Here is a 14,907-nt window from a genome sequence, read left to right as displayed (position 1 = left end):
CATAGATGGATTATAAACACACTGCAAACTATATTGTTCAAAGCAAGACCTTGCAGCTAACAACGCACAGGTAAGACTGTTTTATTCAAGCAGGTCAATTGTGATACCATACAGTTGAAAAAAATCACATTCCCCCTGGACCTCAGCACATTTACATATAGTAAATGTAATAAACAAAATAAAACTCAAACTAACTCTAAGCTCGCCAAATACACACATGTGCTCTTAACTATGGAGCCAAATTAAAGAACTCGTTCACTGAGAGGAATCGGCTCCCTATGTTCACCAAAAAGAGCCACTCATCTGCAAACAACCCAGCACACACACACACACACACACAGAGAGAGGGAGAGAGAGAGAGAGAGAGATACACACACACACACTCTTCCCGGTGTGCTGAGTGAGGGTTTGCAGAGATAAGTGAAGAGCTAATCTAGAGAAGGGCCTTGTGGCCAAACGTTGTGCGATGAAAAGTTTCCTTTGGAGCTGCCGGTCGCAGCCCGGAGAGCAGAGAGAGGGAGGCCGTGTCAGTCCTTGTTAGCCTGCTGTTTTATTCTCCCCTCCAGAAGTCAGAGTCACAGTTAATCTCAGCACCGCGTCCCGCTGTGCCCGACCCAATCCTGCCACCGCCGTCTCCATGCCCGCCACGTCTCCATGGCAACTAGGCAAGACCACGTAGCACACACATACACACATATATAGACACACAGAGGCATACCTTGCTATATACTCATGCACATACTTTGATTACTGGGAGGATTAAAAAAAAAAAAAAGTATTCTGATTTTGATGCACAGAAAAAAACTTTTACAAAACAGTGAGAGACAGCTGTACCAAGCTCGGGTTTGACCTCTGTGTCTACTGTACTCTTACCCCTATTTTCTCTCTCTCTCCCTCTCTCTCTCTCTCTCTCTCTCTCTCTCTCTCTCTCTCACGGTCTCCTACTCTCTTTTGGAGAAACAATGGGTCAAATCCATACACCACAAATACACAGAAAAAACAAAGTGGCCTGTGTTTGTCTCTCTCTCTCTCTCTCTCTTTCTCTCTCTCTCTCTCACTCTCTTGTTCGCACAAGTGTGGAATACAAGGAGATACAAAGAAATCACTGACTGCACACAAATACACACACACACAAAGGGAGAGAGAGAGAGAGAGAAAGAGAAAGAGAGAGAGAGAGCGCAGGGGGGGGGTCCTGTTCATGACTTCTGGCTTGTAGGAGTTAGTTTATGCCTGACAGCTGCCACAAGTCCATCTGCCCTTCTTATGAGCATCATTAATTAGTCATTAATTAGTTAGCATTAGCCAGACCTTTCTTCCTTAAATTTAAACTACAAGGACTCCCATCAGGGATTATGAGACACCACTGAACTGACTGTTCGGCAGGGTTGTGTTTATGCCTGTGAACTTACGTATGCATGGAATATGTGTGTGTGGGAGTGTGTTGGTGGGTGGGCGGATGGTGTGTGTGTGTGTGTGTGTGGATGTGTGTGTAGATTTGCATTACATGCATGCAGCCCAGAGACAAGGCTCTGTGTCAGCTCTGTCTGCAGTGTTTGCGCAGAGTTTGGAGGAATGTTTCACTTAACAGTTGACGTTCTCTGTTGCTCTCTGGATCTCACAAGAGTCGAATACAGGGAGATACAAAGAAAGCACTGACTGCACACACACACTCACACACACACACACACACACAGTCTGTACATGGGCTTGATATGTAGGGCAGCAATGGATCTGACAAACACCTCCTCTATTGCTCTCTGAATAAATATGATGTTTCAGGCTGTTTAGCTGTGCTGGTGCTTATTATTTGGACTGCCAGAGTTTGACAGTGTGTGTGTGTGTGTGTGTGTTTCTATGTGTGTGTGTGAGGGAGAGAGAGTGAGTGTGCAGATGGCCTCTCTGCGTTGGCATGGCTTCATCCACATGCTAAACCTACACAGACTTTGCATCACGTATCCCAGTGTTATAGCTGCTGCACCCACAGACTCCAGGCAGCGATCCACATAGAACCACAACCGATAGAAGCGACAGCAAGCATGTTCCACACTGCCGCTTGGTAATGTTACATAATACAGAATGAAAACGAGAGATAACATGAGCTTTGGTTACTTTTTGAAACTGGATGCCAAATACAAACTCGCAGCAACTATATTTAGCATGTCCCTCCTACTAATTCAGGCTCTGCAGGATATATGATTTATCTCAATCCTGCGTTCCTTCAGCAGAAAGACATTGGACTTACGATAACATTTACCGAGAGAATGACTCAACGGGGTCGCTGACAACGCAGGGATGCTCAAGGTGAGGTAAGATTGAGAGTCTTGGTAAAACAGTGTGTTAGAAAGTAGACAAATAAAGCAATTATTTAAATTGAGATGATGTTGCAGGTGAAGGACAGTTTGCATCGAAACGGGAGGCGACAAGACGAGTCCCGAGAGAAAACACCGAGATGCATGAGCTGACATGTACACACACACACACACACACACACACACATACATATAGAAAAAGATTTTAAAAAAAAACACATCATCTTGAAAAAGCCTCAAAGAACTTAGAGCAAAATGAAAATAGAACAGCGAGCGCGAGGGTTTTTTTAATTAGTCAAGTTCAAAATCGAATCACAGCAGGATTCCTCAAAATATTAAATGCAGAACCTGATGATTTCTCATAAAGGTGAACTAGTCGGGCCTTGTTCTAGTGAAAGGCGTGTAAAGGAGTGTGAAAATTACAACGCTTCCATCCTGCCACCCAGTGTTAGTTTGAAGTAATGCATGATCTCAATGTTTTTTTTTTTTTTTTTTTAAATGAAGACTCGGCACCTTTAGTAAAGATCACTTTTATTTCATTGATTCACACAATTGATTCTGAGATGAGATTCTCATCAGTAAAACAGTGCGTCTGCTCATATTACATCCCTACCTCCTGTACCTCCACCCACCCACACACACACACACACACACCCAGCCTGGTTTGTTGTTCTTTTTCTCTCCATAACTGAGGCAACAATAAGACACAAAACTGCAAAAAAAAAAAGAGAAAATCAAAATCTTGAGATGATAACACCACCATCTCTATGCAAAATGCTCCGGATGCCAAATGAAGATGGTTACAGTAACTTTGGGCACTTCAGTGATCTGTCAACAAAAATACACTACCAGACATGGCAGTGGAGTGATAATATGAGTGAAACCTGCAGTGATACAGCAGTCCCTTGGTACTTCAGTATGGCTTGCATTTCAGCATAACACCATGGTCCATAATGACCACTTGATTCGACGACATCACAACATTTTCAGCCTTGCATTTTGAGTCAGCACTCCCACAGAGGAAACCTTAAACAAAACACTCCATAATCACAGAAACAGACACAGACACAGACACAGTCACAGATGCTGCTTTCATCACAGCTCGTCTTTGTCTTTCTGAGAGTCTACGGCTTTGGGGTCCTTTTTGGCGGCGGCCTTTGCCGTCTTTTTCACAGCCGGTTTCGCCCCCTTCTCGTCCGTCTGCTTGGGTTTCGTTTTGACCGTCTGTTTGCCGTCTGTTTTCGCGGCGGGTTTCGCTTTGACTTTGTCTGCGGTCTTGGCCTTCGCTTGATCTCCGGCTTTGGCCTTTGTTTTAGGAGCCGTTTTGGCTTTAGTTGTTTTCGTCGTTTTGCTGTCCGCCTTCGCCTCTGCTTTGTCCTTCGGCGTCTCGGCTGGTTTGTCAGCCTGCGTGCCAGATGGTCCATCCAGCTTCTCCTGCGCTGGTTTGTCCTCTGATTTGTCGTCTGCTGGCTCCTGCACAGCGGCAGTGGGTGTTTCTGGGGTTGTGGGCTGCGGCTCTGAGGTGTCCTTCGCCTCTGTGGGTCTGAACTCCTTATCCACTGGGGTAGAAAACATCTTCAGCATCTCCTGAGCTTGGATCCTCTCCTAGACAACACAAAACAAACATATGAAAAAAAACAAAAACAGAAGCAAAATGCAAAATAAACCTCTTAAGAACCCAAATGGACAGACAAAAGCCCTATTTGCACTGGCTTAGTTTTATTGGACAACATTATGTAATGTTATTTTTACACAATTACACAGTAACACAGAATGAATGAGCTTTGTTATTTCCTGAAAATTTTCTGCTGGTATACAGAGAGTAAAACATCATCATCTACATTTATATGAATACAATTGTTGGCCAAACACTAATTATTTTTACTATTACCACCAATCACTTTCCTTTTGCACCAACAAATGCTCCATTGTTTGTGAAACCAGACTTAGATTTAGCTACCTACTTGCAAAATGCTGCCATACAAAAGGTCAATCACACTAAGTTGCAAGACTTCAATCAGGATTTTCACTCTATGGCAACAGTATAATTTCCTTTTCTATCATTTAGCATGACTAAAACATTGCATGCTCATAACTTATATAAAGGTACCATGACATTCACTGATTTTTTTAAACTTCTTGGGTTTTGTCCATGACCCGAGGGAGCCTTTTCAATCTCAAAAAGGATTTTTATCTTATTTTATTCCTCTAATATATGACTCTAGAGAATATCTTGTTGGTGGATGATACATTGGTGGCTTTCTTTTTTCTATTTGACTTGATATGCTATTTGTTTTAGGCTGCGTTATTACATTACGGTACCATAAAGTCAAATTGGATTGCTACTATCAGATGACCTCAGTTGCTGCAGATTTTTTTGGCTTTCTGGACTTAAAAATACTAATCCTGTGCTGTTGGTAATGGTTTATATTACAGGACTTTGCCCAGTAATGCTAATCCGGTTGGAAAAAGGCAGCCGAGTTTATTGTAGAGGAGATGTACAGTACCTTCTCCTCATGCGCAGGGTCAAGGGTGAACCACAGGGCAACGGCACACCTCTGGCCCTTGGTGACGGCTCGGACTCCGTGGGGGTTTTCCTGCCCTGAGCCGAAGCCGACCACGCGACCGCACTGAGGACGCAGCTCCGCCTGGCAACGAATGAAGCCAAAAAAATCAGACAAATGCAACAAGAGAAAGTCATTCAAAGTACTCGTGCTTCAATATTACAGGATCTTTTATTCACATGTAGAGAAAGCAAATAATGTTTGGATATTCACCGTGACGGTTTTAGCATCCAACTCGGTGAAAATGAAATCTCCTCCTTCAAAGTCATCATTCAGATACAGGATGGCACTGGAAGGGAGAGAGGAGGTGGTTATGATACCCGTGGTAATCATTGCCCAGTACTAGGATGTTATCTAACAGCCAGCCGGTAGGAATTCAGTGTCTTGTTCAAGGACACTTCAGCAGAGTGGATACTTGCCGTCAGAGGGGCTCGAGCCCAACTCCTCCAGCTGAAAATGTTTTTTTCTCACGAGGCTTGTATGTCACACTTTAAGGTGCATTGGTGTGTGTGTGTGTGTGTGTGTGTGTGCTCACCTGTAGTCTCTGTGTGTGTATGCAGGAGGCTCCTTGATGCACTCGTTGAGCTCAGAAACCAGCAAACAGTTGTCCACGTGAACGGGGTGGCTCAGATCCTCACGCTCCTCTTGGTTTTCTGAATAACCAACAGTACAGACAGAGGTTAAACAATTCAGGCCGTGATCACCAAAAAAAAAAAAAAAAACTGCAACTGGCCTCTTTTTACTCAGAAAGGGGGAGAAAGTTTCCTTTGAGTGCACTTCCCATGACTTTCACCACTTTTTTGGCAGTGGGGTTTGACGCTACGTAGGCAGCTGACAGGCTTCATCAAAATCTGATGAGTGGAGTCTGAGATATTGGGTGTGATGAATGAATGATCAAAAAGAAGAGACTGATCCATAGTCACTCCTGCCACTGTCACCATGGAGAACAAAATCTGGAATATTCTGTTTTGATTCTGCAGCAGTGGACAAGAGGAGGTTAATTAAGTTTATATATATATAAACTGCTCTCCTCCACAAGGACAGCGCTGACCCCTGAGAGCCAGCAGAGTGTCTGCGCTGTAACTGGCTGACTTACCGTCGATGGCGGAGCGACAGACCAGGTGGGAGTAGGAGAAGTAGAGCGGAGCGTCCAGACGGAAGTACGACTCCAAAACTTTCCTCACCTTCTCGCTGAGGTCAAAGAACAGACGAGCGCTCTTCAGCGGCACCTTCCCCTCCTGCCCGAGCTGTGGGACACGGCGGCACACTTCAGAGCGGGCCAAACAGTACTGTGGCTGACTGATGTGGGTGCGTCGACACCAAGAACTTTTGGAATGAATCTTCCAATACTCAGTATCCTTAACCCTTTATAGGGCACTCATTGAAATACTTTGAAATTAAAAAAAAAAACAACCCTAGACTGTTATTAGGGAACATGACAGGACTTTATTACTTCTATAAAATTTTTCTAAAATTTTCATTTTCCTATAGAAAATCAAAGCCATTGAGATTGGTCAAATGCCACAATCATGTGACCCGGGATGTAGAGCGATCTTTGCTGATTGGCTGGGTGAAGACCAAATGATTATTGAACTAACTGAGACAGGGCATGGGCCCGATATGTCAAATTTCTGAAATTACCAAAAATAGTCACTTGCCCTATAAAGGGTTAAATCTGCCCACCAAGATGAACTGTTTCAATATTACTCACATGCAATGCAAACCAATAGCATCAGTCAAACCACAAAATTCATACAAAAATTCATGGCAGGGAGTTCCAGTGGTTGGAAACACCATCTGCATAACAGAAGGTCACAGGTTTGATTCCCACAGCGGCTACTGTTGCAAGTGTCATTGAGCTAAGCACTGAACTTCCTCACACGCTGTAAATCATCGTTCATCAGCTAAATGCCTACAACAGCTGCAGACAGAAGTTTGAAGTGGGATTGGATGTTAAATGATGTTTAAATATTAGAGAAATATGATGCCTTTTTGGTAAATAACTCATTTGGCTATTTCACTACTGTGTAGCAGGAAGATTGGCGGCTGATTCTCTGATGTGTCCAGTATTTACAGTGATAGCAAATACTGTTTTTTTTTTTTTTTATAGGTAACTTATGTAAGATCTTGCAGGTTTTCATGAGTGAAAAATGTGTTTAGAATCAGCAAAAGTAACCCCCATGCTGGATGACAGTATATTTGCACTCAGCTATTTTGCCTTCAAACTTTGAAGCAGGAGAGCTACACTTCAAACTAGGCTTGACAAGTGTGTGTTTGTAGGGGGGTAGAATGGAGGGGGTAGTGTGTTAGTCTTTTTTTTTTTTTTCTTTCAGACATACTTAGTAGTGCATCGTTAATGTAGTCCCAAAGCCTCTCCATAGGTCACAAAATATGATGCAAATACGAACTTTATTCTGTTCCTTTGTCAGTTTGTTGTTTTCCCTTGTATTCGGCTTAGCATATAGTAGCTTGGGTGGTTCAGGTAAGGGAGTATATATATATATATATATATATTTTTTTTTTTTTTCTATAATCTATGGACCTGTGGAGCCTTTTGAAACAGTAGCACTGCCCTAAAAGTTCAAGTTCAAGTTTATTTAGAGCCCTTTACCATTGTTAAGGCCTCTGAATACACTTTTGAACTCTTTACTTGGGGAACAGGATAGAGACTCTGCAGCTGATATGGATTCAGCGTCTTGCTCGAGGGCTCTACAGCAGGGTAGGAGATTGACTCCCCTGGTTTATTCCCTACACAGCTTGCCGGACCCCTAGGCTGGTGTAGGTTGGAGTTTATGGTTGAGTTTGTCGGGGTTACAGACCTTCACAGCCTTCAGGACAGTGACGCCCTGGAAGAGCTCGTTGGGGGAGTGGGGGGACGGACGCCCCCTGTAGCCGTCACCTTTCAGAGCCGCCGCCTAGGAAGTATGCACAATGTCAACACCCTGACACGATGGGCTGAGAGACACACACGATGGAAAAACAGACATGTATGGAAACAAAAACACACGGGGTGGTTTCATTCGATGCATTCTGCCAAACAACCTTACATTCGCTGCTTATTATTTCCCACCACAAATGATTCTGACCTCCAAACAGGATGTAAGATTGCACTGCTGTCCTGTGAAAACCGAACTCCAGTTTCGGTGAGTTTCATGTGAAGTTGAGGGATTAAATTCTCCTCTAGGGATTGATAAATCTCGGAGACCCCTCAGCGTACGAAACCCTTCCCAAAGTTACTGGGTAACTCTAAAACTGCAAGGTCATCAAGCTAAAAACAAGGCTGTTTCCCTTACATCCTGGAGGTTTCTGCTGACAGCGGCGATAAGAAAAAAATAAGCTGCAAACTTCAACAACATCACATATGGAGTTTAACTTTTTACTCTGAGTGGATAAAGACAGAATGTACTTCCCAATTTCAGTGTCATGAATAACTAAATATGGGTCATTTGCATGTGGGATTTATAAAAACAAAAACAAAAATAGAGATTATTTACAAAATACTATTATAAATCAAAATTCTCAGATTTTATCAATAGAATAGAAATGAAAGAAAAGATATCATCAAGCCACGATAAATTACCAAATATTTTTTCCAAATTTGTGAAAAGAATTGCTCAATTTCTTGGCAGTATTTACAAGTTAAGTTGAGGAAAAAAAGCATTTTTCACACAAGGACTAACCTCACATGTGTCACACATGTGTCGCTTCACCTTGAGAGTCGGAGCCTAAACTCTGTGAGCTTGCAGATGGCCTCTTTAAGGTGGCTACCTGAACCTTAACCCCACTGATGAGGCCTAATAAGACGCCGGCAGCGACGACCTTCTGCTATCTGTCAGAGAACTCACATTAGAGAGGCGATGAAGCTCCCCGCACTCGTCGTCAGAGATCACTCCGTCCAGCAGCACCCGCTGGGACCCGTTGAGCTGCGCCGACGACATGGTCACCTTGATGTCATCGTACAGCACGGGACCACCTGGCGAGTGGGGGTGGAGGTGGAGGAGGGTTACGGCCAAGGTGGGAATTAAGACGCTGGCCACCAACCAGTCATGGTAAACGAAGTCATTAGCGAGGAGTGAAGTGACAGATTTATGACGGAAGAAATGGGAGCTCACTTATCAAAGGGAGACAGTTTTATAATATACAGAAATCCATTACGGTGAAACCTCTCAAAGAGAAGGCTAGGAGGGAGGGAGGGAGGGATTTTTTTCTCCCCCCCAAGGTTAAGGCTTGAACATAAACTTTTAAATTCAACTCTTCATAACTGGTAGCCCAGAAAAATATATTTGCAATGTTCAGGAAATGTGGAAGACGTCATAGTGATGTCTGACAGATATAATCGAGGAAAACTTTACATAATAAAATACATGAGGTTGAAATTTGATAGAGATTTTAGGGATGGGTGATAAAATGCAGGAAAACATACTACTAAAGACATACTGTTTTAATTTGTAATTTGTAAAGAGAATTGTAGAGTTTTTGGACAAACCAACCATGTGGTTGCCTGACAAAAATGGTAGTTCCTTGTCTCTGGCTGTACTATTTATCTCGTTAATGTAAATAATGCTCATTACATTGAAAAATACATTATTTAAGATTTAAATGATGGCTGTTGGTAATATATTAGTGACCCCCAGGGATGTATGATTTTATTGCCTTCACAGGAACCCAAACCCTGCTCACAGTCACATTTCAAGCTGGCTGTCTTGTTAAGGAGAAATCTCACCTTCCCGCTTGCTGATTAACTTGGCCAAGTCTGATGAATCCTTATTCTTCTCCTCAACCAGGGTTTCAATCTCCTTCATCAGGTTTCCGATTTCCTCTGTGATCCTCGCGGCAGTCTCCCTGTCTGCCCTGAGAGACACGCGGTGATAAAAGTGAGCTGAGGTTGCTTTAACTGCGGTTGCAGCAGCCTGAGTTATGCAAGCGTGTGTGTGTGTGTGTGTGTGTGTGTGTGTGGCGGTGTTTGAAATCTTACTTCTGCTTCTCTCTCAGCTTCTGAGGCATGACATCTGCAGGAGTCCATGTGTCCTGAATGAGTAATAGCAGTTCAGTCAGTTTTCAAATACACCTTTTGTGGTACAGCACTGCAGTATGATGACAGAGGAACAGGTAACAAATGGCAGGTTCACCTACTGGATCAACAAAGGTGATTCCAAAGATTTCATATCCATAGTAGAGCAGCTCTTTCTCCAGTAAGGACTGCTGAATGTACTGTTTCACCACCTGGGGGCGACACAGAGACAAGGGGGAGTGTGTGTGTGTGTGGTTTAGGAGCAGGAACAGCAGCAAAGAAAAGCTGCTATTCAATTGAATCATGTTCGGCTGTTCAATGCGACAATTTGATTATTCTTGTTTTATTTATCAATTTTTTTATTGATTCACAGTCTCAGGCGGTGAGAAAATGCACCGGCACAAGTTTCAACATTGATGAATCATGTTAATAATAAATCAAAGCAATCATAATCAATGATAATCAAATGCACCAGAGTCATACAACATCTGTGAGCATTTAAAATCTATGACAAATCATGGTGACAGCAACTTAAAATTTTAAATTGCCAGAAAATTTGAATTCATGACTTGGGCTTTGTTAGAATACTGAAACTTAATAAGAGGAAAACACACAGGTATTTTTGGTTAAATTACGCTCTTTCAACTTATGTATTTTCTTAGACAAGAAAAATGTGAATAATTGAATTCTGAAAGAAATAAGAATGGCTGTTCTACTCAAAGAATCTCAGTCGACTGGGGGAGTCTGTCACAGCTGATGGAAAGTGTCAGCTCTCAATCGGCTCACAAGAGACTAACAGTGAATTTACATCAGGGCTGTGAGTCGAAAACGGCACGTAGTCAGGGAAAAATAGCCTCAATAAGCGAGTAAAAATACTGAGATTAGGGCAAAAGTTGTTCTGTTCCGCCTGTGCTGCAAAAATATCCTCAAATGCAAAAAAAGGTTACATTAAAGGGACACAAAGTAGTTATTGTTTCTTATCAAAGTCCATCTGCAACTACTGGGAATTGCAACAAAACAACAAAACTTATTTCCTCCATCAGAAGTCCTCACACAAAGAATAAAGTCGACAAGGAGGCATAAGCTCGCTAATAAGAGCAGAGATATGACAGAAACGTCTGGTGAACAGGTTTTACTGTATATTATGGTGGAAAACAATCTAATAATAATATCATATAAATGTCACTTTCTTGCACTTGAGCGCATTTGGGGTATTTATTGAGGCTGTTTTGCCAAACTCTTACCGTGCAGGTTGCTTTACCCCTGTTTTTTTTAGGCCGTGGGACAACACACTTTCAGAAACGAGTGCTCTCTCATTACTGTAAGGGGCTTTGGGTGAAAGCCTCGATCAAACAGGGGCATAACTGACCTACCTGTCTGGCTGATATTGTTTCTGCCTTGTCCTCCCCCAGCACGACAGAGTAATAAGCCAGGTTCTGGTTCATGACCTCGTCCTCGGGGTGGAACAGCAGGAAGGTCTTGGCACACTCTATGGCCTTTTCATACTTCTCACCTGCAGCCAGAAAGACAGCAGACGAACAGGGAGGAAACAGAAAAACAAAGACGGGAGAGAGTGAGGTGGACAAAAGGGACTCAAGACACTTGGGTAAAAGCCTCCACTTAATGACACACACTACACACTGAATCCGATGGTGACACTGGATGATAATAATGACGAATCATGAATGAGGGTCTAGGAGACTCACTGTTGTAGTAGGAGAACTGGAGGTAGTTGAAGTGGGCGGGCAGGAAGTCCTCAAAAGGCTTGTTAGTGGCAGTAGACGCCAACTCCACAGAGCAGCGCTGCTTACAGTTCAGCACCTGCATGTAATGGTCTGACACACACACACACACACACACACACGTACACACACATTTACATAAGGCACAGGGGCCAGAGCGCTGTCGCAGGCCTGCAAAAAAAAAAAAAAAGCCTAAGTCACGCCGTCTAACCTGTGATGGTCTGGAACAGGTCGGCGCTGTACTCCATGTAGTTGTACCCGTCGTAGTTGTAGGCTCCCTCGCACAGCGCTCGGCATTCCTTATCGGCAGTGAAGTACTCATCGACGGCCACTTCAAAGTGTTCGGCGGCCAGGCCGAAGGAGTCGTCGCTGTAGTACCGCTTCGCCAGCAGGAACTCAGCCTGACAGGTAGAAAAGTGTAAGAATATCCTTTTTACACTTTTTGGGTACAAGTGCTTCTGTTTGACATGTTTGCCACCTCTCTTTCCATTGTCCAGGCTGTGCTCAACTGTATATAGGCTCTATATACACACACACACACATTTATAATTATATGTAGACACTTAATTAACCTCCTCTTATCCACTGCTGCATAATCAAATCAGAATATTCCATGTTAGATTCTATGCTAATATATGTTAAAAAGAAAATACATTTAATCAGAGAGAATAAGTGCCTATTCTCCTCTTTGTACCTCATTTTATTTGTTATTTGTCTGATATTCTGAAAAATATTTGGACCTCTGAGATTGGCCTACTTCAGCAAAAACAATGTGAAAAGCTGATGTGATAACATTGACTACTAATATAGATTTTGCTGGGAAACACTGAATGGACAATGACTTAAATGTCAAAAAATGTGACCAAATCTAATAAATGTTTCAGCCTAAAAAGTTTGTCATAAGATTTAGGGCTAAAACAAAATCTAACATGCGCACACACTTTGTCTAAAGCATCGGATTTCTCCAAAAACACGTTTTGTGACAGCTTGCTTGCAGTAGTTTGTTCTCACCATATGTAGTCTGGCCTCCAGGTCTTTGAAGTCGTCCTCTTGCACCCCTGCCATCATCCTGTAGTAGTCCAAGTTCTGCCTCATCTCCGTGTGATCTGGGTTGGCCAGGAAGAATGTGTTGGCAGCTGCCACCGCTTTGTCCAGCTTATCGATCTACAGAAAAGACAGAGATGTTCAGTTCTTCTCTCTCTCTCACTGAAGCTGAGCTAATCACTGAAATCAGGCAGTGTTTAGTCTAGAGCTGGGCATTTTCCTTCTTTGGGCCAATAAACACGACTGACGGGATGAAGTTGCTGTCCAGAATCTTCTTTTCCTGGCTATGAGCTCCTTTCTGTTGGAAATATTTAAACTGTGCAGCATTTTTATTTGAAGGTGCGGGCACTTCAACTGTTAAAGGGGCATAATTAAAGTAATTAATGACTTTAATAAGCCTGCTACTCACTGATAAGACTGCTACTACTACTGATAGTCCGCAATAACAACAATATGGTTCTAATTTATCTCCTCCAACACAAGCCTCTGGATTTTGAAAGGCAGAAATGTCTGCACCTGGCCATGTTTGAGTCACTGGTGTTGATCTGCAATCTCCAAACATGTCACTTTCCCCTTTAAATATGATAAAGCTATCAAGATATCACTATAAACTGAGTATTGTAATGATTTCTCAGGAAGGGGAAGTGAGTTCCCAAATGACAATGCTGCATCCACAGAGAGGACACGGGCTGATGAAACAACTGTGTAAGCCAAATGCATGTCACCCCAAATCTTGTCAAGCTCTCTTACTACTGCTGCCTTCAAGATCTGTCTGAAATGTTGTAATGACGAGAGGAGCACACAAGGGCCGCCTGCAAACAATGGTGAACACTGCTGGGAAAGTGATAATGTCATATAAAACACCAAACTTCTTGAGATGAAGGTGTTTAGTAGTTAGGGACAAAAGAAGCTCTATCTAATATAAAACAGAGTCTGGATAAGAAATGTATTCAAAAAATATTCTACACTCGTGGCACACATTTTCTTCTCTTTTATTGTGCCTCCTAGCAGCTCTGAGATGCTTACAATTAAGCAGCCGCATCATAAAAATCTGCATTTGTTACATGCCCCATCTTGTTTTGCAGCTAAAGCGCCCTATTCTCTCCACAAAGCTTAACTACCACTTTGAATCCAGGAAATATGAGCTTATAGAGAAGACTTAAACGCAGCACTGGGCCTTTTAACTGCACGTCAGATCGCGCAGAGCTGACTCCACCTTAAGACGTGGCATGGGTGTCCCGGTGTAGGGGGGTTGGGGCAATTACAGTAGCCCCAGTTTTGCTTTGGGAATGGAGTATAAAAGTTTGAGTGAGATCATGAGTGTAATAAGGCAAAATGTGCGCATATCTAACCATTTTCCACTTTTAGGCCTGCTTGTTTACCATGCACCCACAGTATGAAAATAATGATATGATGCATCATTTCTGCAGGAGATTGTTTATTGCAGTGAGGCCGCTATTAAAGTCCATTTTTATACAATAACCCACCTTAAAATAGGCGACTTGCAAGTAGTTATACGGCGTCCTCTTTCGGAACTCCATCTCCACCTCTTCACTGACTTGGTGGAAAGTCGGTGGACCGAGTTTCTCACTTTCGCAGGAGTTCACACAGTCGGCCCGTTTCAGGATCCTCTGGAAGAAGCCCAGGTCCTCCACAGCTCCTGCGCCCGGGATGGGGACACCCAGGCCGGCCAGAGGCTCTCCGAAAGTGGACTGGTTGGCGCAGCTGAGCCGGCACTGCGTCTTCACCCTGCGGACCGTCGCCTTGTTCCTGAGCGCCTTCTCCATATTCAGGATGACCGACATCCAGTCTCCGTTGTAATAGGCTTCCACCGCCGTGTCGAATAAAAAATCATAAGGCTCCAGAACGACACGGCTGGCGAGGTTCGTGTCCGACATGCACCACGGGATGAGGCACAAAAATACAATTGCATAGCGGTGCTCCATCCTGCAGAAGGTGAGGGGCCCTGCAGCGGGACGGCAGCCTGGAGAAGGAGAAGCCGGTAGTGAGGAGAAGCGAAACTTCTGTATCCGGGGGCTGCAAACTTGTCTGGAGGTGGGGTTTGTCCCCCCTCCCTGGGCTGTGATCTGTCCCCCACCCACTTTTTTTTACTCCTCTGTGTACCTACAGTATTCCTATAGGGACTTCGTGTGTGTCGGTGGTGCTCAACACTGTGGCCTCAAAGTGATTTTCTTGTATTTATGTTTTTTCCCCTTAATCTCCTGTATTTAGTGTAT

At 43.4% G+C, this 14,907-nt stretch overlaps 1 protein-coding gene across 1 annotated transcript; it reads right to left on the bottom strand.

Annotated features, from left to right (window-relative positions):
• Positions 1–2,791: 2,791 nt before the first annotated feature.
• p3h1 (prolyl 3-hydroxylase 1) lies at positions 2,792–14,622 on the bottom strand. The gene is made up of 15 exons (XM_030050601.1): positions 14,158–14,622; positions 12,638–12,790; positions 11,838–12,027; positions 11,591–11,719; positions 11,258–11,397; positions 10,007–10,096; positions 9,849–9,901; positions 9,597–9,724; positions 8,719–8,846; positions 7,693–7,788; positions 5,970–6,120; positions 5,409–5,526; positions 5,087–5,162; positions 4,817–4,957; positions 2,792–3,914 (listed from the first exon to the last, which is right to left on the bottom strand). The coding sequence occupies exons 1-15, from the start codon at positions 14,614–14,616 to the stop codon at positions 3,405–3,407; spliced, it is 2,562 nt and encodes an 853-aa protein (XP_029906461.1). The 5' UTR covers positions 14,617–14,622; the 3' UTR covers positions 2,792–3,404.
• Between the last annotated feature and the right edge of the window lie 285 nt (positions 14,623–14,907).

This window comes from Myripristis murdjan, chromosome 5 (assembly GCF_902150065.1).
Source record: "Myripristis murdjan chromosome 5, fMyrMur1.1, whole genome shotgun sequence".
Classification (NCBI taxonomy): Eukaryota; Metazoa; Chordata; class Actinopteri; order Holocentriformes; family Holocentridae; genus Myripristis; species Myripristis murdjan.
The sequence above is the reverse complement of the archived record's forward strand: the minus strand, read 5'-3'. Positions and strand labels throughout refer to the sequence as shown.